This window comes from Ruditapes philippinarum, unplaced genomic scaffold (genome assembly GCF_026571515.1).
Source record: "Ruditapes philippinarum isolate M1 unplaced genomic scaffold, ASM2657151v2 ctg1078_1_1_1_1, whole genome shotgun sequence".
Lineage (NCBI taxonomy): Eukaryota > Metazoa > Mollusca > Bivalvia > Venerida > Veneridae > Ruditapes > Ruditapes philippinarum.
Window position 1 is genome coordinate 105,062 of NW_026854045.1, and position 27,940 is coordinate 133,001.

The 27,940-nt window shown below is 34.6% G+C and overlaps 1 protein-coding gene across 1 annotated transcript; it reads right to left on the bottom strand.

The window, feature by feature from the left end:
- Positions 1 to 3,282: 3,282 nt before the first annotated feature.
- On the bottom strand, positions 3,283 to 21,522 carry LOC132738777 (guanine nucleotide-binding protein-like 1). Its single transcript, XM_060726372.1, has 14 exons — positions 21,511 to 21,522; positions 16,082 to 16,164; positions 15,510 to 15,702; positions 13,784 to 13,871; positions 12,274 to 12,396; positions 11,181 to 11,321; positions 10,223 to 10,442; positions 9,400 to 9,489; positions 8,674 to 8,871; positions 7,966 to 8,018; positions 7,219 to 7,344; positions 6,309 to 6,471; positions 4,573 to 4,713; positions 3,283 to 3,365 (listed from the first exon to the last, which is right to left on the bottom strand). Exons 2-14 carry the CDS (start codon positions 16,152 to 16,154, stop codon positions 3,283 to 3,285), a joined length of 1,692 nt encoding a protein of 563 aa, XP_060582355.1. The 5' UTR covers positions 16,155 to 16,164; positions 21,511 to 21,522.
- Between the last annotated feature and the right edge of the window lie 6,418 nt (positions 21,523 to 27,940).

Genomic DNA, 27,940 nt, shown 5'->3' on the forward strand with positions numbered 1-27,940 from the left:
ATGACAAAAAAAAAAAATGCTTTTGAAAAATAAAAATAGCCTGTGTTAATTTCTTGTGTGGTTGGATCATTTTGAGTTGGGGTAGTGTAATGAGTGTGTCACAAAATTAAAATGTTTGTAGTGCTGATGTAAAACGTCAAAACTTCACCCACTCTCAAGCATGACTAAATAAATCATGACAATACATGTATATATTTTGTTTAAAAAATCTTTATTTAACATAGCCATATATGTAACAAGAAACAATAGGTGAAAGCAAATAGAATATTCATCACAAACTAAAATAACTGTACAATTTAATATGTACCTAATGTCCTACTTTACTGACCCATATTAAAGCCCAACCTCTATTTAACGATGATACATGTATATTTTAAAACCCACCCAAGGGACCATTATCATAAATATTTTTACAGAGTTTACCTAAGATCCTATATAAACTGTGACTTCTGAAGTGTTAACTGTTGATGCTTGACAACAGATGACACATGTATGACGGATCAATTGTCTAATGCTAAAAACAAGCCTATGCTGGCCCATGTAAGTAAGCTCATGCAAGTTTAAAATGCTAAAGAATAAGTTCTTAATTGACTTTTAGAACAAAATGTTCTGTTAAATACAATAATTTTTGTCATACTGAACAAATTATCAAACTTTGTATGTAAATACTTTGTATGTAAATGCACATTGATGAGTTTTACCACCTCACTTGTTTCGGGTCAAAAGGTCAAGGCCACAATTTTTCTGCCTGCCCTGCCCATTTTCACCTAAAAGTGACCTTTTATTCAAATTATTTCTTTATTTAGAAACTGTACAGCTAATCATTCAGATCTGAAAAAAGTGGCGCACGGGCTCCTCCAGGCAGCTGTTGTTTTATTTTGCTACCATGTTACAAATGTTTGTTTGTTTCATTTTACACCTTCTTCCAACAGTATTTCAGTCATATAGGCGGGTAGTTTCCTAACCATCGTTCCTGGAGAGTTACACCAGTACAAGACTACCTTCCTCTGTGCTAAACTACCAAATCATCTCCTGGGGATCGAACCCACGCCAGAGAGGTAACTGGACTCTAACCCCTCGACCACGGAGGCGGTCACCATGTAACAAATATTGCTTAATATCATTAAAACTGTTTTTGCATTTTAAGAAACACTACCTTACTAACAAACATTTGTTTATCAAATCGGGAATACAGGTATGTATGAAATATATCCCTGATCAAACTTGATTAAATACTTAATTTGTATCTTAAGCAGCATCTTTACATTATAAATCACCAGAGTGCAAGTATAACAATTCTTACACCAACAAGAGGGCCATGATGGCCCTGAGGTCGCTCACCTGTATATAGGCCCCCCCACCCAATTTTTACCCAAGGGCTTTTATTTGTTTATTTGAACAGACTTGGTAGACACCCATAAAAAGATGTTTCATGCTAAACATCTAAGTTCTAGCTCATTGGGTTTTTTAAAAGAAGATTTTTTAAGTTTTTACTATACACATATAGTTAAAAACAATGACAACCCTGGGGCAGGGCCAGTTTTGACCCCAGGGCTTTTATTTGAACAAACTTTGTAGATATTTACTTAAAGATGTTTCATGCTTAATATCTAAACTCTAGCTATTTGGGATTTTTCAAAGAAGATTTTTAAGTTTTTGCTATACACATATAAGGAAAATCAATGACCCCCCCCCCCCCCGGGCGGAGCCAGTTTTGACCCCAGGGCTTTTATTTGAACATACTTGGTAGACACCCATTAGAACAGTTTCATGCTAAATATCTTAGCTCTAGCTCTTTGAGTTCTTTACAAGAAGATTTTTTAAGTTTTTTACTATATGCATAATACGGGAAAATCAATGACCCCCTGGGACGGGGCCAATTTTGACCCAGGGCTTTTATTTGAACAAACTTGATAGACACTCATTAGAAGATGTTTCATGCTAAATATCTTAGCTCTAGCTCTTTGGGTTCTTTAAAAGAAGATATTTAAAGATTTTTCTTTCGGTTGCCATGGCAACCGGAGTTCTGCATGGAATTAAATTCTTTGAACAATTTTTAAAGGTGACCACCAAAGGAACATTCCTGTGAAGTTTGGATGAAATTGGCTCAGTGGTTTATGAGGAGATGTCATTTAAAGCAAAAGTTTACGGACGGACGACGGACGGATGGACGACGGACGGACGCCGGACGAAAAGCGATCACAAAAGCTCACCCTGTCACTTTGTGACAGGTGAGCTAATAAAAAAAAACAAAAAAACAAAACAAATTAAACAACTTGTCTTTGACGAAATACAAATAAATGCCAACAAATTATATAATCTTAAAATCATAATCTGAACATGTGTATCAATATTTCTATGGAGACATTTTTTCTTACTCAAAAAATTAACCAAAAGAGAAATAATAAATGATAGACAAGGAGTTTATCTACCCAAATGGATGGATAATAACCAGTCAAGTGAATTTCACCTTGGTCAACTAACATTAAACTAGGTCAACTGACTTTTAACTAGGTCAACTGACCTTTATCACGGTCAAATGCTTTTCAACTAGGTCAACTGACTTTAAACTAGGTCAACTGACTTTTAACTAGGTCAGTTGAATTTTACCTACTGCCGAGAAAAATTGATATTTTCATCTGCTGTAAAACATGTTTCATTTCTCTGTAATCTATATCCAGGCCTTGATGTTATAAAACCTTTTTTTTCAGAGTTCTGTCTCAAATTTAAGGATTTTCATTGGTCAGTGAACATTCTGTGACAGTTTTTGACCAATCAAAATACATGAGAAATGAATTAAACCTTAATAAATTTCTTTATAACCTCTGGCCCTGGTGTATATGGATAAAAAATTGTATAAGATCAAAACAACAATAAATAAAAAAACAGATCTATGATAGCTTTCAATTTGGAATAAGGATAAAAATTTGAATCAACTAACAAACATGCAGATCAAAAGTTTAGCAACAAGTCAGATCTGTTAGAAATGAACACAGTTAATACAATAGAACTTTTTTGTACTCCAGAGAATTTTAAAGAAAGCACTACCAAAAAATGATGTTACTTAATTTCCCCGGGGTTTGAACAAAAAGTTCCTTTTTTGGCCCTCTTTTCTACATGTTTTAAATTTTTTCCAGTCTTTCCCTTTTCCAAGCAAGGCCCAAAAGGATTTATGTAAAAAGTTTTAGAAATTTTTCCCCTGTTTATGACTCCCTTTCCCAAATTTTTCTGTCCCTTCTTCTGTCTTTAGATGCTGAAAATCACTGAATCCCCGATCAATATTTAGCAGGGGCTTTGTATTTTTTGTTTGTAATGTTTTTTTAACTCTATGAAAGCGGCTGTATGATCATGATTTTCCCAGAAATCTGTATTTAAAGAAACAATATGCATGTAAAATAAAACAAGAGCTATCGGTATGACAAAATGCTTGACTTTTCTGAGTGCATGAAAGTAAGACAAGAGCTTAGTTCATGTAGAATTTTCTAAGTTCATAATTTAAAAGAGCCATAATTCTGTCAAAATTCATGTTAGAGTAATGGACTTTGGTCAGTGAGCTCCTGCTTGTATTATGCTCCTAAGTAAGTGTTTTTAGTTTCTTGCCATTCCCTTCAGTATTTTTTTGGATATATCAACAAGCACGCAAAAACCAAACCAAATACTGATGCTAACCTCACTTTGAATACAATAGTTCCCCTATTCTTCAAATAGTCGAGCTCATAATGCTATTCATTTTTGGGTCATTTGTCCCAATTGGAATAATTATATGCAAAAAAAAACAGGGGTGAGCGAATGATCAGAAATTTTGCATACAATTTATTTTTCCAGACCTTCATCAAATGGTACACATATAAAAAAAATATTTAGTCAGGTCAATTACCCGCCCCCCCCCCCCCCCCCCCTCCCACTGTGGAGTCCCTTAAATTTTTTAATTTCTTCTTCAAACTCAAAGCAAACCTTCAAGAACAGTGTTTGTTTAAAGAGTTTTGATGGTCAAATAACTTTTTAATAAAATATTAAACAGAAACTATTCTTAGTTAACCTTAACCTTTGCCACCAGTATAGAGCCAGGCAAGCCTTCCCATCTGTGCTGTCTGACCAGGCTCTATATTGTTGGCTGCCAAACTTTAAAATTTTCATCTTGATATCCCTAGATTGATAATGGACAATTCTAAAAAATGGATGCTAGTCAAGAACATTAGAAAAGTCAGCAGGTTTTTAAAGGTTAAAGGTCAAATGTCTGCAGGTTAACTGCAAGTCTGTCATTTGTAGAATCTGTCTACATACTAAACGATGTTGCCTTTCTATAGACCAGAAGGACACTCATTTACTTGAGAGAAAAAATATTCTGGATAAAAACTTTAATCATTTTAGGGAAATTTCAATATATGTAATGACTTAACAGCAAACAGGGGTGCAGACCACAAGCAGAAGGATTGGAAGTACTGACTGACCTTGGACTGCACTGGTCATATGAGTACATTTATTTGCTGCCAGCAAGCTAAGTATAAACTGAGGTATACAAAAAGAGAGATAGGAAAAACACAAATACATGACAAGACATTCACTATTTACCTTTATTTTTCATGAAACCTTTCGGATATAGGCAAAGACATATCCTTCCCTCGAGAGCCATTCTAAGAAGATTATTAGCAGATCTATAAGAATCAAGTCTTGCTGCTTTTGCTGTCAGGAACCCTCTTTTATCAGCCCATGCTGAAATAAGAAATGAGCCACGTCACAACAAAACCAACATAAAGGGTTTGCGACCAGCATGGATCCAGATCAGCCTGCGCATCCGCGTAGTCTGATCAGGATCCATACTGTTTGCTATCAGTTTCTGTACTTGTAATAGGGTTTGTAAGCGAACAGCATGGATCCTGATCAGACTGCGCGGATGCGCAGGCTGGTCTGGATCCATGCTGGTCGCAAACCCTTTATGTTGGTTTTGTCGTGACGCGGCTCAAATATAGATAAACCATTGAGAGTTATATATCACACCAATACTGTAATGGATATCTGCTGATTTTGGTTTATACAGAATTTATTTTAGTTCAATTGTGTAGGAAGCTATAACTGCATATGCTTGTGCTTTTGTTATAGACACACTTTCCAATCCGTTCCTGGAACCAACCAGAACTGTGCAATGAGTGTAAAGTTTCTTGCTCAAGGAAACAAAGACTTGCCCCTGTGGGGGTTTGAACCCATGCGGCTAGCAATCATTAGATTACTAGTCCAACGCGTTAACCTCTGCATGAACCATGCCACTACTATCTGGTGATTTATAGTTTTGTTGGTGCAAGAACATCAAGGGCTGTCATTAAATATCGTGATATCAATATATTATCAATATTCAGCAATTCTATTTTGATTCACAATTTAGAATATTGATATAAAATGTGGAAATAAGAAAATTTATTTTCTTTCAGTATGCTGTATTGTTGTGATTAAAACAAGTTTGCAGAACACCATGATGGCCATTCATGACACATATTCAAATGGTATTTACTATACTAGAAATTTAGTCCCATATATCATATATTGTTGAGTTTGGGCTTTTAATACACTGATACAGAATTTCCCATCAATGACACAGCCAGCCTTAAAACATATTGTCAATATTCTCCTTTAATATTTTGATAATAAATTTTCCATCAAAGACAGCCCTAAGAAGATCTTTAATATTTTTTGATGCACATTTTGAGCCATGAGAGGTCGACTAGTTGTGACTACAGACAATATTCAAACTACTAGATAACTCCCTTACTTAAAATTCAACTACTCAAGAGTGATTGAAATTCATAGTCACAACAGTCAGAGAGCCGGCAAAATCTGATTCGGACTTACTACTCCGTTTTTCTCTGTAGCAATTTTTTAACTTGTCTGTATGATATTTATTTAGTAAATTCTTGAAAATTTCCACTTGTGCGTACAAGCTGTGGAACAACAACCTAGGTAATACAGACAATTGATTTTGCCGCCCCTGAACCAGATAAGTATTTCAAAGTCGGCAAATGAATCTCAGGATTTATGTTAATGTAGGGGTCACTGGCTTGATCCTCTGATGAATTACAAATAATCTTGGACATGGAGTCTAGTGACCATTTGTCTCTATTTGTGACTATTTGTCACTGATGATTCAAAATTATGCGGGATTTGTAGTCTGTTACTTGTAGAAATATTGATTATTCCAGGAAAGCCAATTAACTGGATGGACCACCGATATAGGACCAAAATTGTGTTAAAATCAGCTTAAAAACTAACGTTATGTCAGTAAATCTAGAATATCATCATTTTTATCACTGACATACCTTCACATATATCCATGGCGGACCATCTATATGTTGTTATATCAACATCATCATCTGGAGGTTTTATCTGAAGTATTCTCGGCAAGTCCAGTCTTTCAGCCAGGTAGTTAATAGTTGAATATGGCTCTCTTACTTGAGCAATAGGATATATTCCACCTAAAATCTACAAAAGAATAGCTACATTTATTAAAATAATGAGAGTTAGTTTTCTAAGTTTATAATCTGAAGAAAATTTGAAAAAGGAAATTATTTTTCAAAATTTACTGTCAACAACTTGGGGCTGTGTTTCATAGAAAATCCTTTGTCTGAAATCAGTCTTCAGATCAAAACTGAGACAATTTTGTGTTACAAAGAAAATGTGTTAACTATTATGACTCTTGTTTTATGATTCTTCAAATGTTTGAATAGCAAAACAGATGAGCAATAAAAAAGAATTTTATTTTAGTCTACAGTCTTTGACTGAAGGAAAAATCCTCTATTTAAACAGTCTTAAGTTGGATCCTAAAGTTGGTTTTATGTCCTAGGACTTAGGATACACTTAAGACTTTCTATGAAACCCAGCCTTGACTAAAAGCTTTGTACTTTCATAAAGCATAGTGAATTTAGTTCCTATTTACATACATACAATACACAGTAACCTTGGATGTCATGTTTGATATAATTTTAATTTTTGTTTCAAGTATTAAGGTATTGTCATTCAATACTTGCAAGTTTATTTCTAAGTGTACACATCTTCTCCTCTGAACAGTGACAGTTCTGAACCGTGACACATAAAAAACCTACAAAGTGATGTAGGCAATCCTTACCAAGGGACCCATGTGCAAGAGTAATTAAGCTTGCTAAAGGCAGGTTAGTCATCAGATGCCAACAATAATGTTCAGGGTCATGTTAAAGCATTACAGAATCTCACCTGTAAATCTCTATCTATCTTGGATGGGAACACAAGCCCAGGGCAGTCACACAGTTTGACTGTAGATGTGAGGTAAATTGTTTGAAAGTGCTTCGTGTGACCGGGTGTCCGTGATACACTTACCACCTGAAAATATATATAATCACCTACATCATTCATATAGCTACTTACACTTAGATGGTGGGAAATTTTGCAAAATTTTTTCATATTCCCATTTGACTTATAATTAATAAACTATTGAATAATAGTAAATGATGATAAATCTGTTAATGTTCCTTTTGTGCAAGTGTCACAAAAAACAAACCAAGAGGGCCATGATGGCCCTGAATCGCTCACTAGAAACAACTGTTTTTCAATGTCAGAAATAATTTTTCAAATGAACTTGCCGAAAGGCAAGTCCAGCTCAACTTCAACTTGCACCTCTAGTTAAATAGTTCCCCGACATTGTTTTTTGTTGTTGTTTTTTTTTCATAATAAAAAAAGGAACAAATGGCCCATGTTCATTGTTACTGTACAAGCTTTTTCTATTTTTAGCTTTAGTGGCCCATAAAGGGGCTATTCAAATTAATATTTCATTACATTTAATTATAACAAATATTTTCAAAATGTTTTCAACAGTGCAAAGTTCGAATCCAAAATCATATGATAAAAACTTGAAATATGTTGTAGATGTGGATTTGTAATAGGAACAGATGGACAAACGCAACCCCAATCCCAAGTAGTGAGGGCATGAAAAAATATACATACCTTCTTACCCATGAGGCCATTTATCACTGATGACTTTCCAACATTTGGGAAACCTAAATAAATCAAAAGATTTACGTAAGATTCCATTCTTCATATACACATGTATAACTGTCAGTGCCAAAGAACTTAAATTTGCATTTACATGTAGTGATTCTGAAACATCATTCTTGTTAAAACTAAATAAGTTTGACTAACTTTTCGACCAAGAGATCTCAAATGATCAGCAATATTTTTCTTATAACACAGTATGTTTGTAACTTGGATTTTTCCCTAGATAATCATGATGTTTATATAAAAGCAATTTATATACACAGTTTTTTGTTAATTCATTAAGACATAAGTTTTTTTTTAATTTTTCTTCAAATAAAGAAATTATGCTGCATGAGTGATTCTTTATAAAGATTTTTACAGGTTATATGCCTTGTTATAAGGTTGTCTGCAATAGTGTACAGTCATTTATTCTGAGCCACATAACCTTCTCAGTTAGTATAATTGATTGAACCTACTTCCAATTTGGAACAGTCCATTCAAATTCTAAGGGATTTTAATATCAAAATACAAAAAATTGTGCTACCAACAGTATTGAACCTTGTCAGACAGCATTGATTGGATGTGCAGGCTGACCTGGCTCTAAACTTACCACTTTTGGTTCCAGCAAGTTTATGGGTCAATAATGTTTACTGCATCAAATAATATTTTTTTCCTTACCAACACAACCGATTGTTAAAACTCCATCTTTATACTTCTCATGTTCTTCATATATATCTGTATGGTCAGGTCTAACTTGTTTACCCTTCGTATCATTGTCAACATCAACATCTTCAGCATTGTCATCATCATCATCACTATCTTCTGCCTCAACACCTTGGTCTAATTCAATTTTATGTTTCCAACTTGAAAGGTCAACTATAAATAGAAACATATTAGCTGATTTATTCACTGTATTAAAGGGACTCCTTTGTGGATTTTGACATGAAAATTTATATAAAGCAGCTGAGCTAAAGCTTAAAACAAAATACAGAACTCCGAAGATTTGGAGGGATTCTAATCTGTCCGGGTTGTCACAAATGTTGTCACCATGGTAAGACACAAATGGACTTTTAAGTCAGAAAAATAAGTTAGCCACAGATTCCAACAAATGGTATTAAAACAAAATCAAAGAAATCAAATTTAACCCTTACTAATAAAAAACTACCTAACTACCTTTAATTTCTCCCTAACTACATGTATCTCAAAATTCTCTCCAAGTAAGAAAAACATTCTGGGTACATGTAACTTCTACATCCCTGATTCCATCACCAATTTCAATCTATATGTTCATCACATGATCAAGTAACTACAATATCATCACCTTTGTGCAATAACTGATAAACTCCTAATATATTCAGAAGGACTTATTCAGTTATTGCACTAAGGTGCCAATATGCAACTTACCTTCTGCCTGTACCAGCTTCTCACACACAGTGTGTAATTCTTGAGGTCCAAGAGCTCTGTATGTTCCACGTCTTCTTTTCTTGAACACAACTACATGTATATTGATAATGGTGTGAGAATTTGACATTTGAAATTGAAACTTGGCTAAAATTGTTAAATATTGATATTTCTAATTGAAATTTGTTTTGATTCACAAAAAAGTGTAAATATTAATATTATAAATTGAAACTATTTTAATATGCAAAAACAGTTAAATATTGATATATTTATTTGAAATTTGTTTCAATTTACAACTTAGAGGTAAATAATAAGATTATTAATTAAAACTACTTGGACTCGCAAAAACAGGTAAATATTGACATCATTAATCAAAACTTTCCTTTGATTCACATACTGATATCTTTTATTGAAACTATGCTTTGATTCACAAAAACTGGTAAATACTGACATTTCTAACTTTGCTTTGATTCATTTGAAGAACTATTCAATTGTTCAATATAGTGTCCATGGTCAACTTGTTAGTCACCATTTGGGGTTTAAATTGCCCAGATTCTCTAAAGGTCATATGGTGACTTTCCAGCTTTACTACACCTCAGTGGTGCCCTCTCATGCATTATTTCAGAAATTAGCACACACCTGAGTAGAACCACTGAGGGTCATGAATAAGCCAGCTGCATAATTTTCTTCACTCGAAAGGAATCCATTGTCCATAACAGGATTTGAACTGTTACACACAGCAGTGCAGGGAAAGTAAAGTCGACCAATAACCAGTCAGCCATATATGCATTCCCACAATGGGAGGGTAAAAAATCATTGTTCATACCTTTTCCAACTTTTTTAGACATCTGCTCCATCTCTTCTGTTGATTTTGGAAATGAAGAGAAGCAAACAACATTGACCAATGGAAAATGCTGTTTAAAGTAATGTTGCCAGGCAACAACCAATGAGGGTGGAGCTAGGTCCACTTTGTTGAGAACAATAATAACTGACTTTTTCAGCTCCTCTGTGATATATGCATATAGTGCTGGTGGAAAATGCATGGCCTGTAATAGGAAAAGAAAAGAATTCTGTTAAAAGCATATGAATAAGTTACAAGGTAACTTATTTTGTTTTTAGTTTGGATAAGCAAATTTTAAACATATACATATACTTGTATGGATATATGGCCACTTCATATATTGATACAGACACTTCTATTCACACTATTTTAGTCCATACAAGGCAATTTGTTGCATTTAGTTTATAACTTAACTCAGATAAAATAACTAAAAGTTTTCTGGTACAGACAAAAAACAGATTTTATTACAGTAACTTGTATTTTTTGCATTTTGTTTCGAATTTTGCTAACATTTATGATAATTCTACTAGGACATATATTTTTTTGTAATTTTTCATTTTTCCTTTGATAAGCTTCAACCTATACTAGTACTGAGAAATTGCTTTGGCTTTCATGCTGGGTTAAGCCAAAATAAACTCATTTACCCCTTTTAAAATAACCTCGGTCAAAAACAAGCACGCTGTGACTTCAGCAGAACCAATGAAAATCGAACAGCTTCAAAGAGAACTTCCGTGAAGGGAATTTTTCTCGAAACTACTATGAAAAGATATTTGCACTCACACGATGTCTAAATATACCCCATTCTAATATACTTATATACCCCATTTATGCATTATTTCAGTCAAAAGCATCTGAATATATCACTGCAAATTATTAATTATCTATACCTATATTATTTCTATACATTTAAATTCCTAATATTCCAGGTAACAAATTTACTTACTGGATGTCTTATGTCGGTGATAATCAGGAAAACATCAGACATTTCAAGCACCCTCCACAACTGACGCCATGTTTCTAGATTCAACTCCATATAGCTTAGTTCTTCCGCATTATGTTTACTGAATATTTCATCTAAATAACTCTGAAATAATCCAATACATGACAAGTAATGATTAAAATCTATCTTAATCTGCTTTATTTATTTTTTTTTTTTTTTGTTTCTTTTGGTTTTAGGGCACAGTGACACAGTTTAGGTCATATGGCGCCGAAACAGGAAAGGTGATTTTGGCTAACCTTATGTATTACAATCTTCAAAACAACACCTGGGATCAAAACCACCTAACTTGCTGGAGCTAAGAGATGAATAGACTCAGATATTCACACCCATTTAGTCACATCTTATGATCACGTATGGATAAAGGGTGGCTGCAATACTGATGCCTCAACCATTAAAGGCAACCCCTCAGCCACAAGGGGAGATCTGCTGGTTTTGTGTTTAAATACAAGTAATATGGATTTTGCCCCACAACAAATTTGGAGCAGTCAATTCAAAGCTCAAGGAATTTCATTATCAAAATTCAGAAAATGACCTGGCTCCATGGTTGCAAAGGCTAATAACTTGTAGCACCAACAGATATACCAGAAATATCGATAAAAGGTGATATATACTTCTTCTTTAACCAAAATAGCAAAGTGTTATCTCCATATACTTATTCCATAACCAAAATACTAACCTTGAAATTATTTTTTTTTATTGGGTTTTACGTCACACCAACACAGTATACATGTAGGTCATATGGCATCTTCCCAGCTTTACCGGTGGAGGAAGACCTCAGGCACCTGAGTAGAACCACCAACATTCCGTAAGCTAGCTGGATACCTTTCTCACATAAAAGAATCCGAAGATCCTTGTGCCCATCTCAAACCTACAGCAGTGAGAGGGAAGTGGCTTGAAGTAAAAAAAAAACCTTAACCACTCGACCATGGACGCCCCAATCCAACTTTGAAATATTCGTTGTTTATTATTTCTTTAACCATTTCTATAATAACTTTGAAACATCTCTTTTTACTGTTCTTTAAACCAAATTACCAACCTTGAAATATCTCTCTTCATTATTTTCTAACTGTTTCTTGGAAAGTTTGTAATCCCACGGTGGACGTTTTGGAATATCAATAAAATTCTCTTCATCAATATCTAAGTCCATCTCAAGACTTTCCTGGAAATGTCAAGAAAAATTGTGGGCTTTAAAATGCTAATAAATAGTGTAATTATAAAGTATTTGCAAAAAATTTTTAGGGTCATTCGCAATATATCATAGAAATCTGTGAAATTTCAATCATCTTCGTGTAAGATGACAGCTTTGATCAGCTTACATGGAGATGATAGAAATTTCACAGATTTTTTACAATATATTTGGAATGACCCTAAAAAAATGGCCTTCAAGGGAGGTAATGCATATCATGTGAAAATCATCTTTATACATAAATGTATATTGTATATTATATCATAATCTGTCAAGTTAATTCAGTAGGTTCAGCCTTGGACTGTGAATTGAGTGACCCGGGTTTGATTCCCAGACAGTGCAGGTCACTTTCCTTATGATTGATCATGAAATCCTTTCTACGGTCATTCGCACTGTACCTCTGCTCTGGCATGTACAGATCAGTTCCTTGCAAAAGTGAAGGCAACTAGTACTAGTAAACTGCTTGACAGCCTGGCCAGGAACGGTGCTGTTACTCTGGTAAAGTCAATGTGGATAACTGCCTTGAACAGGAGTGAAAACTACCACCACCACCTCATTATCCCTTAGTCTGTTGGAAGTAAAAGTGAAAAGTCTTTGACAACTGTGTAAAATCAAGCCACAGGTTTTACACAGTTGTAGCTCAGTTTTTGTATTTTGATATTGAAACCCCAAATGGACTGTTCTAAATATTAAGCTAGGCTAGTTCATTAAAGGCACATTATGCCTCAGAATTCCATATTTTTAATTCTTTAAAAATGTCAAACCTGTGTTTAATAATGTTTCAATAATTAATTTAGAGCATGTTACATTTTAAAATACTGAAGAAAGAACTGCTGAACATCAAGTAATGTGTCGTAAAGCAAAATGTAAACAAAGTAATATTTTGACTTCCATACAAAATACTAATTCACTTTTATTACATGTATATCAAATGCTGACAGAGTAAAAGCAGCAAATGATAGTTCATGCATAAGAAAAATGAGTATTTTTTTGGAAACTGTAACAAGATACCAAGAGTTTTTGAGAAATCAAATTGATAGCCTTTCTGTGGCATAATGGGGCTTTAAATATGTTCAGCACCTTAAGGGTTAAAGGGCTTGTTTCTGAACATAGTTTATACCACTGACATTTACATACAAACACATAAAAGACATACAGTGCCACCTCCACAGTGCAACCCTCTGTAGAGCAATTACCTATTTACAACAGCAGTCTCAATCCTTCCCAAAGTGCAACTTCACAAATGATTGCAACTCTTTAGTTTAAGCAAGCAACACCTTTCATCAACACCTTTGTCTCCCAAAGGGTGTTGCTGTGCCGAGGTTGTACTGTACATTGTAAATCATGAATTACAACTTACCTCTGGTAAGGGATTATAAGGGTGTCGAGCCTTCTCCTTCCTCTTGGCCATATCATCTCTACTCTCTTTGAAAAAGTGCAAACGATATCTGTTACAATATAAATTAAATGTATTATGAGTATTATCAAACTCCTCACAGCAGTTACTTCCCTTGATCAGTACTGTATGCCGTAGAAGGGGAGATAACTGCGTGGAGATTGGAGTATTATAAGACATTTTTCATGTTTGGACTGAAATTTTCCAAAATGACATGTACATTTAGTAAAACACATGTAACTCTAACCGTAAACAAGAACATCATCAATGGCCCCAGATAACACAACTGAGAATTGGCTATATATGCTCAGGTGAGCTAAATTAAGTATGCCATTGACAATGTATTAATAAATGGCAAAACATGCTATTAATAATGTATTTATAAATGGCAAAACATGCTATTAACAATGTATTAATAAATGGCAAAACATGCTATTAACAATGTATTAATAAATGGCAAAAATCAGACTAATTTAACCCTTTACCACATATATACGCCGGGCCCCATCCAAAAGATACATCAGGGGGTTGCCAGAAGGGGGATGTGCCCCCTTCTGTTAGGGGGGTAATTGAAGGTGGGCGGAGTCCCCCTCATCGCCAAGAAAATTTTGGACTTGTGAGAGGCTAAAAATGACCCCAGGTCGATCATAATGTAATGTTTAACCAACGCTGAAAAGCCTTTGACTCTATCTCAATCCCTTGAGCAGTTGCAGCACTTTGAAATAAATTTTGATGGAAAAAATCGAGGCAAAATAGTGATTTTTGGCAATTTTGAGATGTCCCCTCATTGCCATGGTAACAGGAAATTTAAGACTGAGCATGTCTTTACAAAGGCAATGGTCCAGTCAACATTTGTGCCAAGTTTGATTAGTATTGAAGCATTTTTCATAGTTTCATAGCAGTTTGAACTTGTTACAGGAGGCTTTTCAGTGAAAACGGCCATTTTTCACAATATGCTCATGGGGGAAAGGGTTAACTGATTTTATTAAATCAGAAAATACAGTCATGACTGAAGAAGTGCATTGTCTTGGATAGACTTTTACCATAATCACAAAATCCGCCCATTTAGCTCAATAGGGAGAGCATCAGATAAGTAATTCAGGAGTGGCTACTTCAATACTTGGGATATGCAAATTTTCTCCACCACAACTAATCTCTGATATTAAGTCTATGATTCTCTTGTTGAAACAGAAAATTACCTTTGCCACCAGTATAGCACCAGGCTAGCCTGAACCAATTTTCAACCTTACTAGACTAAAGAGCTGGTGGCCAAATTTTCGTATTTTGATATTAAAATTTCCTTACACAAAACTTTATATGAAATGTTTTCAATTCTAAGCTGGATAAAACTATTACTCAAGTTCAGCAGGGTATCTATTTATTGTCATAACTGTTTTATGCTTTATTTTGGTGTGGATGCAGAGAATAAGAGATGTTGATACTATGAGTTTATTTCTAAGACTGTTTAACAATATGTAGTCAATTGGTCAGTACACTAAGTAGGCGGAGCCTTACACTCTAGTTTAAAGGTACTGCATGCAATATATATTTAATGTAGAATTAAATATGAAACAATATATTTTTAATGTAGAATTAAATATGAAACATTACTCAAAACTATTACTCAAGTTCAGCAGGGTATCTATTTATTGTCATAACCACAACATTAAAAGTATATGTGACAACAAACCTGTTTGGATCATATTTGCCATGGGAATAGTTGTACGGCTGTGAGTTAACCTCCAGCACATCTAACCCTGTATCTAACCCTGCTTTCTCAGCTGCATTATCACGGTGCACCTTTTGGTTACCTCCATGAGCCTGGCTGTCTGTACCAGACCCCTCACTGTCGGAACTGTTTTGTAAGTAAGCAGGCCCATTTGCTGCAATACATTCAAGATTTGTATTTTATAAAAATGTTATGAAAAAATAAATAAATTTAAATCAATGTGTTGATTAGAATGCTTGCTACAGTTTTGCCCAAAATATTTATGAGACTAAAATCTATGTCTTATAAATCTTTTTTTTCGATTCTTTGATAAGAAACTATGTCTATGCACATTAAGACCAACAAGTTGTACCCTGAATTGAAAGTCTGTGTTAACATACAAGCAATGTCCCGGTTTCTGCAGTAAGATTCTTGTGAAAAGAGCAAGTTACATTTATTTTGTAATTGCCAAATGAAATTACTTATGCTTACAAAACCCCTGCCGCCGTAGTAGATTTATTTGATAAAGTAAAATTCCAAGACGTCGGACCTACCTTGTTTTCTTTGCCTTTTTTCTTGTAGTTGTTTCTTCTTCTGCTTCGAGCTAAATGGCTTCTTTCTAGGCATTTATGTTTCTCTTTGAAAAGAAAACAAAGCAAATCTGTTTTAACTGTGTTGTCAATCTGTCATTTCTACCATCAAACTGAATTTCAATTCCCTACTTTCATACCAAACAATGTTAGAAATGATTTGCACATATTTACATAGAATAAAGGGAGACTCTGGGATCGCTAAACAGACCTAGCGAACAGTTATATAGTATCACTTTTTAGAGTTTACTGGCATGCCAGCAGTTCAGTTGTACAAACTTAAAAATTATTTTTTATTACCCTCTTTTACCAAAAAAATGAATGTTACACATCAATATTCGGCTTGTTACATTCCATTATGTTCTAAACATAGAAGAACCCTTAGTTATGAGGTTTCATATGGGGTACCCAAATTATCCATTATTTTGTATGAAAAGAAGAAGTTCCCGTACATAAAATATAACCTATTATAATTACACAATGTTGTTATATCAGACCTATTTTTTATTTAAAATTGTTGAACAGACCATTTTCAAGATGTAATTCAAGAAAGAGAGCGTAGACTAAACGCTGGTATCTATTACTCAGTACCGTTACCTCAACGCATTCATATGCAATTGCTTGCTTGTATGCATGATATTTAAGGCATTAAAGCCATAAAATTATTTAATATAGTAATTTAGGTCAAAAGTCTGATAATTAAACAAGTTTTCATTGCATTGCCTACTTACATGTACCTGTACACAGGTGGTATTAGTGAAAAACCCTTAAACTGTTAAACAGGCCTTAAATGTAAGTACTTTTGCGCATGTACAAAAGGACGGAATCCCCCAAAGTACCGTTCACTATGTATTTTTTATATAATTATTTGTCACAGTGATCAATCAACGCTCAACACTCTTTGTGGACGAGCTGACTTACACTTGTGGACGAATTGACCACGGGACGAGTTGACCTGTTCTCGTACAGTATTTTCGGTACAAGTCAACCCGGCCCCAAGTCAACCCGGCCCCAAGTCAGCCCGGCCCCAAATTGGTCAACCCGGCCCAAACCAATGTTATTTCTGGTCAACCCAGCCCCATGTTTTTTATTACAAAAACAACAACAAAAGTTTAACGATGATATCTTTTATAATTTATTTTATATAAAAACTTTCAATATTAACAAACAAGCAACACATGCATAATTTACTGTTTTACAATGTCCAATGCATAGTTCTACAATGTTCAATGTATAGTTCTACAATTATTACATAATATAGGTAAAATGTAAGACATATTTAGTATTTTTTACAATAAATTGTTCATAATACAGTACCAGGGACTACCTTGGACTGAAAATTTAGGGAGAAGTGACTTCTCCCTTCAGGAAAAATAGGGAGAAGTTTTGAAATTTAGGGAGAAGTGATCATCAAATCGAGTTATATCATTGGATTTTTTTTCTAATTGTATTTCACAAAATATACATGTACACCTTTACATGTACATGCATATAAAATATACATGTATATGGCATGGAAAATAAACAAATGTGTATTTGAAAATCGCTATGATGATATTTAATGAAGTACTAGTTGCTCAATAAAGTTTATTTAAGCATTTGATTTACATCAACACAACATTTTTTAATTTTTTTTTTAGGTTCAACAGTTTCTGACTCTAACTTTTAAATGCAGTTTATTAAGAAGAAAAGTTCTTTAATTCATAATAATTATCCAAATTCTATCAATTTACATCAGTTTTAATGATGAATATTACTATCATAAAGGTAATGGTGATAACAAACGTATATGGGATATTGTAAATCAAACAGGACATATAGGGGAAATAGTAAATCAAACAGGACATACACGGGAACTAGTAAATCAAACAGGACATATAGGGGAACTAGTAAATCAAACTGGACATATAGTGGAAATTGTAAATCAAACACAAGGTTAGCTTTTAAAAAAGCTAGTAGCGACTCGCTTCGTAATTTTTTTCAAGGGGTGTGTTTAAATGTAAAAATGACAGTTCTGTTAGCTGAAGAGACTTCAGCGAACATCAAAATAAAAGTGAAGTCAACACTGGCCCGGTGCCCGATGGCCAGTGTATATAAGTTCAGGCCAGTGTAAATTTAAGAAAATTTTGTTAATTATTTAGTAGAATAAATTCAAAACTGGAATTCGGGCCAGTAAATTCAAAATCTTAAACTCATTGACTGAAAGTGACATATAAAGTTCAGTTTAACCAAGATGAGTATGAGTATATATGAAGGTGCATGTAAACAGATTGAATGAAGAACCTATGTCTACGCACATTTACTATATGGCCTGTTGACCTTGACCACAAAATGTTAGATAGGTAGATTTCATAAAGATGTCTCTTTATACAAAATTAAGTTGCAATACATGTATGTTATTTAGTATTGGAATGAGAGGCACAAGTCCTAAAGTAAACACAAGTTGTCAATCAATTCAGCCAAAAAAACCGGGATCCTATTAAAAAATATAGGGATCCCGGAAATTGACCAGTCTAAGAAGATGTTTTTCAGATATGCCGGGATCCTATTAAAACATATAGGGATCCCGGGAATTGACCAGTTCAAGAATATAGTTTTCAGAAAAGCCGGGATCGTATTACAATGTAGATAGATCTAACGGATTGGCCAGTTCAAGTATATAGTTTTCAGAAAAGCTGGGAAAAACATATAGGGATCCCGGCATTTGACCAATTCAAGAAAATAGTCTTTGATTTTTCCAATTAATTAGGCATATAATTATAAGTATTGTGATTCCCGCATTTTAAGTTTGTTAATAAATAGCTCTAAATATATCTATATTATAAGTTAAATTAATTTAACGTTCATTATATACAATAAAAAATTAACGTTTAATGGCCTTTCATTACGACAACAATCAACACAAATATAGTTCATTAGGTTTTTCCTCCATATCTTATACGATCCCGGATCCCGGGCGTCCCGGATCCCGGCCAGTAAATACATACACTAAATACCGGAAAGGATAAAATAACCGGAAAAAAGGAAAAATAAAAAATGCACAGAACCAGATGTACACTTATGTTTATTAACCAAACGAAAACTTACTACAGAGAAAACAGGTGAAATCGCTAAATCAGAAGTCAGTGTAAATATGATTTATTGAAAAGAATTCATAAAGACAAACATTTTAATCATCATTATATCTTTGCGCTCAAAACAATACTTGCTGATTTTTAAAAATGGCGTGAAAATTGAAGGTTTTTTGACGCTATGTAAGATTAAATTTGATTGGCTAAATAATTTTGGATCCTAGCCCTGATAGATAAATTTTGTAGAAAGCTGGAAGCCAAGCTTCGATTAAATTTTTGGATAGCTTCGGAGTTTTAGGTTGTTTCTCAGTAAAATCCTACCGTAATACCGGCTCGCCGTGGCGAGCCGGCAAAACGTACAGGGATATTGTAAATAAGACACAAATATACGTTTGAGGTAACTTAATTATCAATTAGCTTGCTTTTTATCACCTGTTGCATTCATATCAGTGTCTTTCACAGCTTTAATTTACCGTATAATCAATGCGCTATTTTTAGCGATGTGGATTTCCAAGTGTGAATTCTAAATGTCGCTATGGCCACGCTTCAGCGCGTGTGCTAATTACGTCAGATTACACACAATTAAATCTGCCTCCAGGCAGTATTATCGAGTGGAGAAATATACATGTCAGACATTTCATAGAGATTTTAGGGCGACTAGAATTTCGCTTTTCAGATCATATAGGGCGAAGTGAAAATATTTACGGCGAAGTTTTCGCCTGACTTCGCCCTGTACGCAGTCCCTGCAGTACAAAATGTTTTCAGAGAAGTTATTAACAATATATCTTCATGAGATTTAGCAATTAACAATATGAGATATGAGATATATACTTAATGTTGAAATAAATTGTTTAATCAAGATTTATATATTTTGCATTTCAGAAAGGAGGCAATTTTACATTTTTCTAAGATTGTACATTAATCTCGAAAAGGTATCCAGACATTATTGAGTTTTATGGTATTCATCTATTCTGTCACGCACAATATATCCACAATCAATACAGTTATCAGTCATAATGACATAAAGTGATTAAACACAAAACAATATCAATTTTTAATTTTTCAAACGTTTAGTAATATTCCAATACTTTTTTACACAGTAAAATTAATATTCTTTGAAAATAAGTTAATAAAAAACGAAACAAATATTAAATTAATTATACTGATGAACGTATTCAATAAAAACATTCAAATGAACTGAAAAAAAGATTGTCGGAAACTTAATTTATACAAATCTTTTAACTCGAAATTCTATGCATTTCTTCCTAATTATTCACGAATTCGAAACCCTAGCTAAACGCCGTTTTCCGGTACTTTCTGTACATAGCTCTGGGGAATTCACCTAATGGAGTGTAATAGCGAACTCAATGTTTTCGCCCTTTTTTTAAATTAAACTGAAATAAAACAGTTATTTCTTTATAAGAAAATAATTAAATATCATTGTTTGAATAATTCCATACAAAAAATAAAGTAAATACACAAGTTTACGCAGAAAATAACCTTATTTATTATGGAAGATTCCACTACGTCTGTTTGAATTTTATTGATTTTCCTTATAAACAATTTTTTTTTTGAATAATTTGCAATAGATATTAAACTAATATTGATAATTTTCAAAAACATCAATTTTTTTCACCTTAAACGGTTAAATAATGATAGAAAAATAGACATATCTCGTAACTGTGTTATGTACTTCATTTGGTGTAATTCCCCAGAGCTAAAATGGTAACGTACCAGAAAACGGTGTTTAGCTAGGTTTTCGAAAAGGTCAATTGCATTAACACTCACGAAACCATCTTTAATTTACATCGAATAAAGACATGAAAGATACTACCAACTTATTTAAAGGATTTGTTTTTTTACAGCTATAATTTTTTGTTGATTGATTGCTTTAAACTGTTTGATTATCACATCTGAATTAATGTTGATGTACATAAAATGTTGATGTTATATAATTATTCAATATCACTTTTCTTTGAAAAATATACAGATATATTTTTTGGGGCCGGAATGCCCGATTTTGGGACCGAAATGACCGATTTTGAGGCCGCACTGACCAATTTTGGGGCCGCATTGACCAAATAAATATACTGTGGGGCCGGATTGACCAATATTGGGGCCGGGTTGACCAATTTTGAGGCCGGGTTGACTTGGGGCCGGGTTAACTTGTGGCCGGGTTGACTGTAATTCCAGTATTTTAAGTCCCAGTATCCATGTAATGTATAGTTACTGTATCAAACCTTTACACACCTATTAAAACTACATTATAGAAATTAAGTTTGACGAACTAACAGGTTGACACTACAACAATCACAGGTCTACATTGCAGTTTTTTTGCAAAAATCATAGGCATTCGGTTCCACAACCTTCTATGATTTTAATTTCTATAAAAAAATTTCATATCATGTACATGTATTTTATATAGAGATCTACATGATATGAAAAAAAATTAAAATCATAGAAGGTTGTGGAACCGAGTGCCTATGGCAAAAATATATTGCATGTCAATGGGCGCTGACATGTTTTAATCCCGGAAACAACATGAGGTTCAATGGAACGTCAGGTGATTGGATGAAAATATTTTTTTTTACAAAAAGTACGTAAACTATTTAAAACACTAAACTAAATTGGTCCCTTGAGGAAAATGAACTGTTTCATAAGTCTCTTGGACAATTTTTCATTATTTGCATTTAAAAAATATATATGCCAGTATGTGATCAGCAGAAAATATCAGTGAAAAGGGAGGTAATCAGCAAAATCACATTTTTAGCATTAATACTCAATTATAAAGTAGGTTAATGGGTCATTTCTTATACTGAAAATCCATCAGAAAATTAATACATTAATCTGACCTAAATTTAAGATCAATGCGCACGTGCCTAAAAGTCTGGATCCTCTTGTTATATTGTTTTCATTACTGTCTTGACACAATAGCGCTTAAACCACTAAATTACACATCAAATACTAATTTTTATACGTATTACAAACCTTCTCCATTGTTTGTGACAGGAGATATATTTTTCGGATAGACCTGCTTTTAGAGCAGCAAATAACTCCAGATTCCTTCTAATTTTCATTAAAATTTTGAAAATGTTTCTGAATGTTTAATATTGTGAAGTAATCAAAAGGAAGCAATTAACACATTTTCAATGGCACTTACAACCCACGTAGATTACCAAAAAGTCGTCAAAATATCTTAATTTCTGCGTTAGTAACGCAGTAGAAATTTAGTTGTAAGTACTGAAAAATCAGTCATTAATCTCACAAAACATGCAAATTATTACTTGACTCTTGAATCTTTTTACATTTTCTAAAATTATAGTACATGTTTCTCAAGTTTGATTTTATTGAAATATTTTGACTCACCTGGAGGCATGTAGCTTTAAAAAACAAAGGAAATTCCGTTATGAGGTCTATCTTTTGCACGTGCAAAAGTCTGATCTTGTCGTACAGACCCGGTCATGTAAAACACGTAAAAATATAGATATGCTTATGCGCAGCCAAAGGAAACATAAAAAGTAATCAGCAATTAAAAAAAAATGTAAATGAATTTCATAATATTCCTGTCATAAAAAAAATTTGGAGACATTTTTCTTTCTTTAACAAGATATGTTAATTGGATGCACTTAGCGAAATTTTATTCAAACATTTAAATCTTTAAATAAAAATAATGGACAGCATATCAAAGTTGAGACATATTGATTTAATTGTGCGAATTTTCAAAATAATAATATTTAATCTATGCACAAATTAAATTCTAATTTGACTAAAGTGGACTCTTCAAGTTCATTTTTATGAAATTATAACAGTTACCATAGCATTCTTATTGCGACATTTTATATCACAAATTCCATAACATCTTAAACGCTCTAGAGAATTTACAGTACAGTACATAAAAATATACCAAAATTACCAATCGAAAAAATACAACAAAAATATGTCTGTTTAAAACGCATTTTGTGATTCTCATGACGACCGATTAACGTACACTATTTATTTGAAACTGCAGTCGCTACCCACAGTTAAGAGCGAAGTCCCTGATAAAATCCCCACCCGCGCGATTAAGTGCCTGTCAGGTGCCCCTCATTTTGAGCTAGTCTTTATCCTGCCTTTCTTTCTAACAGGCGAAAACCTCCGAAAGTAGGGCTTAGTTACAAAGAATGCTACACAACAACGTTAAAGTCATTTTGCAATTGACACAATCAAAAACTTGCTTATAGTGATAGCATAGACAAGTAGTTAAAGCGGATTGATATACAATGTATAATTTGGATATTCTTAAAATATTTCTTAAAAAAGAAATGTTTATAAAGTTTTAAGTGATATAATTTATCTGATGAACAACACTATTTTGTCCTAGAACACTTGATTGTCTGCTATAGGAGGGGCTTATTTTAATTAGTGGCAACGGCAGTGCATTTTTATAAATAAGTCATACCTGTGAAAAATGATTAGTAGAGTCCTTCAAAATATTCACCATGAACCTCTACATATACTTTCCAGCCTCAGAATCCATTCCGAAAAAAGCATTTTGAACTGTTCTTTGGGGTATACTGTTTATATACTGGTATGGAGCGCTTCTGGCGGCAAAACGGGTTTCGGACGTATGCATTTAACTAAAAGTCACAAGGAGAACGGGATGTAGCGAAACCTAAATTCTTCGCTTCTCTAAATAAGCTTGAACCAAGACAGACCGGTGCACAGCTGCGATAACATGGAGTAATTTGATCCTGCGCACCCGGATCTTGGGTTCTTTGTTATGTAGTGATTATCAACAGCAGTGAGAACATGGTCACGGTAAAATGTTCCAGTGGTACTACCTTTTCAGCAAGGCAACACGGCCTCTATTCCATCACTGTCAAAAATAAGCGTTCATAACTCATTTCACCCTCATGCTACGTCGAGCAACAACTGAGCGATCGCTGTTTTTACCTAACCACATTTTGTTTTTTAGTTTATTGCCGGGCTCAAAAAATAAAGCCACGTTTCTTCTCCTCTAACAATTCTCTCAGGCGTCTAGTGTCTCGATCCATGAACCTAGTAAATAAGGCTGGGCCTTTTCAACCCGATCCCTTTTATACCTTCCATTACAGACCAATTCATTTTGATATTGACAAATTGCACATTTAGCATTCTAAATGATTATTTTTAAAGAAAAAAAGCAGAGTTGAATGCAAAATATTTGTTATTCTCAAGCAGAACGTAGATAAAAGCTATTACCTGTATACTAGTATGCGTTGCGTTAAAAAAATCTTTGCGCATTATATCAAATGCTTCGGATCAGCCAATGGTCAAGCCAATAGTTCGACGGTGTGTTAGTTGGTTATCGGCCTCGTACATCGACTACGCTCTCTCGGTCTCACATGAAATTTGTGACCAAGTCTTTCTTAAACAGGCAGACCTCGTACTCAGTCCATATCCTAAACATAAAATCAAAAATCAAAGATATAATTCCAGTCAAGATTAAGTGCTGAACCTTTAGAAAGGCTTATCACTGTGGGTAACATGTGAGCTTTACTGTATTCCCTGACGCTATCTAAATGTTCTGACATGAGATAAGAACCATTAGAAAGGCATTCACTGTTATATAGTTGTGTGAGCTTTACTATATACACTGAGAGTATCACCATGGGACGGCTTGAAATAAGAACCATAATAAGGCCTATCACCGTGGGTTGTGTAAGATTTACTGTATTTATGGAGGCTATCATTGGGGGTTGACATGACATAAGGACCACTATAAAAAAAAAACTTTCATCGACAGTTATGCGATTTTATATGTATTCCCTGCGATATTATCACCATAGTTTGACTAAGGATAAGAACCACTGAAAACGACTATTACCATGGGTTTTCTGAGCTTTACTTTATTCCGTGAGGCTAACACCGTGGGTTGCTTTGATATATAAACCGTTAGAAAGGCCCATTACTGTGGGTTAAGTGAGCTTAACTGTAATCCCTGAGGCTATCGCCATGGGTTGACTTGTGATGTGAACTGTTATGAAGGCCTATCTCTGTATGTTATGCGACCCTTACTGTGTTCCCTGAGACTATCACCGTTGCCTGACTCAAGATGAGAACAGTTAGAAAGGCTATGGGTTGTGTGGGCTTTACGCTATCACAGGGGGTTGACTTGAGATAAGAACGGTTAGAAAGGCCAATCACCGTCAAGACAAGAACCCTCTAAATCCTCTATCACCATGCATTGTGTGAGCTTTCAAGGCTGTGTTCCATCAGGCTATGGAGGTGGGTTTTTTTAGCATTACTGTATTCCCTGAGGCAATGACCGCCGGTTGTATTGCAATAAGAATCCTCTAAAAGAATCCTCAACGTGCTTTTGGTGAGCTTTACTGTATTATTTAAAGCTATAACCGCCGGTTGTATTGCAATGAGAACTCTCTAAAAGGTCTATCTCCGTGGGTTTGGTGGACTTTACTGTATTACATAAGGCCTGACCGCCGGTTGTATTGCGATAAGAACCCACTAAAAGGCCTATCACGTAGGTTTGGTGAGCTTTACTGTATTCCATGAGGTTAAGACCGTCGGTTGTATTGCGATTAGAACCCTCTAAAAGGCATATGACCGTGTATTTGGTGGTATTTACTGTATTCCCTGAGGCTATGACCGCCGGTTGCATTGCAATGAGAACCCTCTAAAAGGCCTATCAACCGTTGGTTTGTTGAGCTTAACTGTATTCATAAGGCCATGACCGCCGCTTGTATTGCGATAAGAACCCTCTAAAAGGTCTATCACCGTGGGTTTGGTGAGCTTTACTGTATTCCCCGAGGTTATGACCGCCGGTTGTATTGCAATAAGAATCCTCTAAAAGGCCTGATTATCACCGAGGGTTTGCCGAGATATACTGTATTTCCTGAGGCCATGACCGCCGGTTGTTTTACAACAAAAACCTTCTAAAAGGCCTGTCACCGTGTGATTAGTGAGCTTTACTGTATTCCCCGAGGCTATGACTGTCGGTTGTATTGTAATAAGACCGTTCTAAAAGGCCTATCACCGTGGCTTTTATGAGCTTAACTGTATTCCGTTAGGTTATGACCTCCGCATTTTTTTTGCATTGAGAACCCTCTAAAAGGCCTATCACCGTGGGTTTAGTGAGTTTTACTGTATTCCATGAGGTTAAAAACGCCGGTTGTGTTTCGAAAAGAAGCCTCTATAAGTCCTTTCGCCGTGGTTTTGGTGTGATTTACTTTATTTCCTGAGGCAATGATCGCCGGTTGTATTACAACAAGAACCCTCTAAAAGGCCGTCGGTTTAGGGAGCTTTACTGTATTCCTCGAGGCTACGACCGCTGGCTGTATTGTAATAAGAACCCTCAAAAAGGTCTACCACCGTGGGATTGGCGATCTTTACCGTATTCTATAAAGCTATAACTGCCGGTTGTATTGCAATGAGAACCCTCTTAAAGGCCTATCACCGTGGGTTTGATGAGCTTTACTGTATTCCCCGAAGCTATGAGCGCCGGTTGTATTGTATTTGTTATTAACAACCCTCTAAAAGGTCTTCCACCGTGGGTTTGGTGATCTTTACTGTGTTCTTAATAGCTATAACTCCCGGTTGTATTGGAATGAGAACCCTCTATAAGGCCTATCACCGTGGGTTTTGTGAGCATTACTGTATACCCTGAGGCTATTGACCATCGGTTGTATTGCAACAGAAACCCTATAAAAGACCTATCATCATGGGTTTGGTGAGCATTACTGTATTCCCTGAGGCTATGACCGTATTTTTAGAAGCTTTAACTGCCGGTTGCATTGCAATGAGAACCCTCTAAAAGGCATATCGTTATGGGTTTGGTGAGCTTTACTGTATTCTCTGAGGTTATGACCGCCGTGTGTATTGCGTTAAGAACCCTCTGAAATGAATATCACCGTGGGTTTGATAAGCTTTACTGTATTCTCTGAGGTTATGACCGCCCATTGTATTGTAATAAGAACACTTATTTGGTGAACTTTACTATATCATATCCCCTGAGGCTATGACTGCCGGTTATATTTCGGATAAGAACCCCCTCAAAGGCCTATCACCATGAGTTTGGTGAAATACTGTATTCATTGAGGGTATGGCCGTCGGATGTATTGCAATAAGAACCATTAAAAGCCTATCATCGTGTGTTTGGTGAGCTTTACTGTATTTTCTGAGGCTAGAACGCCTGATGTATTGCGCGATATGAACCCTCTAAAAGGCCTATCAGCGAGGGTTTTATGAGCTGTATAACCTTAGGATTTTTATATATAGATCGAAACATTAAATTCAATAATATAGCCAATAAACTTGTTATAAATGTACATAAAACAATAAATAGAGCTAATCAACTATTTACAACTTAATGTGGATGAGGACTACCGAAAACATGCGAAACGTCCTAAGACCAGCATTGCACCGCATCTTTGACAGATGTTGTGCTCTGAACTTCTACATGAACTATATGATTTGCTACTGTAATTATTTAGTATAAGCAACCACTGAAGTTACCACTGAATTTGGTTAAATTGTTTATTTGTTTCCCACAAATAAAGAAGAATATATTGTATGTTTTAAATCTATCATCAATCTAACAAATCAAAGTTTTTTCTTCTTCTATTATCATTACGGTATGTTATATAATTTGTACTTTAAAGCAGTGTGACTCATACTACTCATAGAAACATAATAACGCAGACGTAGGCATATTCTCGTTGCTGTATCTATCTATACACCATAACTTCCGGTGCAACAGACGATGTCACATATAATG

What these genes read in the sequence shown, in the direction of transcription:
- LOC132738777 (XM_060726372.1), bottom strand. Translation starts at nt 16,154, where the DNA reads ATGCCTAGAAAGAAGCCATTTAGCTCGAAGCAGAAGAAGAAACAACTA. An exon ending in GGCAAATATGATCCAAACAG is followed by an intron (nt 13,872 to 15,509) that starts GTTTGTTGTCAC and finishes ATATTGTAACAG; the next exon opens with ATATCGTTTGCACTTTTTCA. An exon ending in ATGAAGAGAGATATTTCAAG is followed by an intron (nt 11,322 to 12,273) that starts GTTGGTAATTTG and finishes GGATTATTTCAG; the next exon opens with AGTTATTTAGATGAAATATT.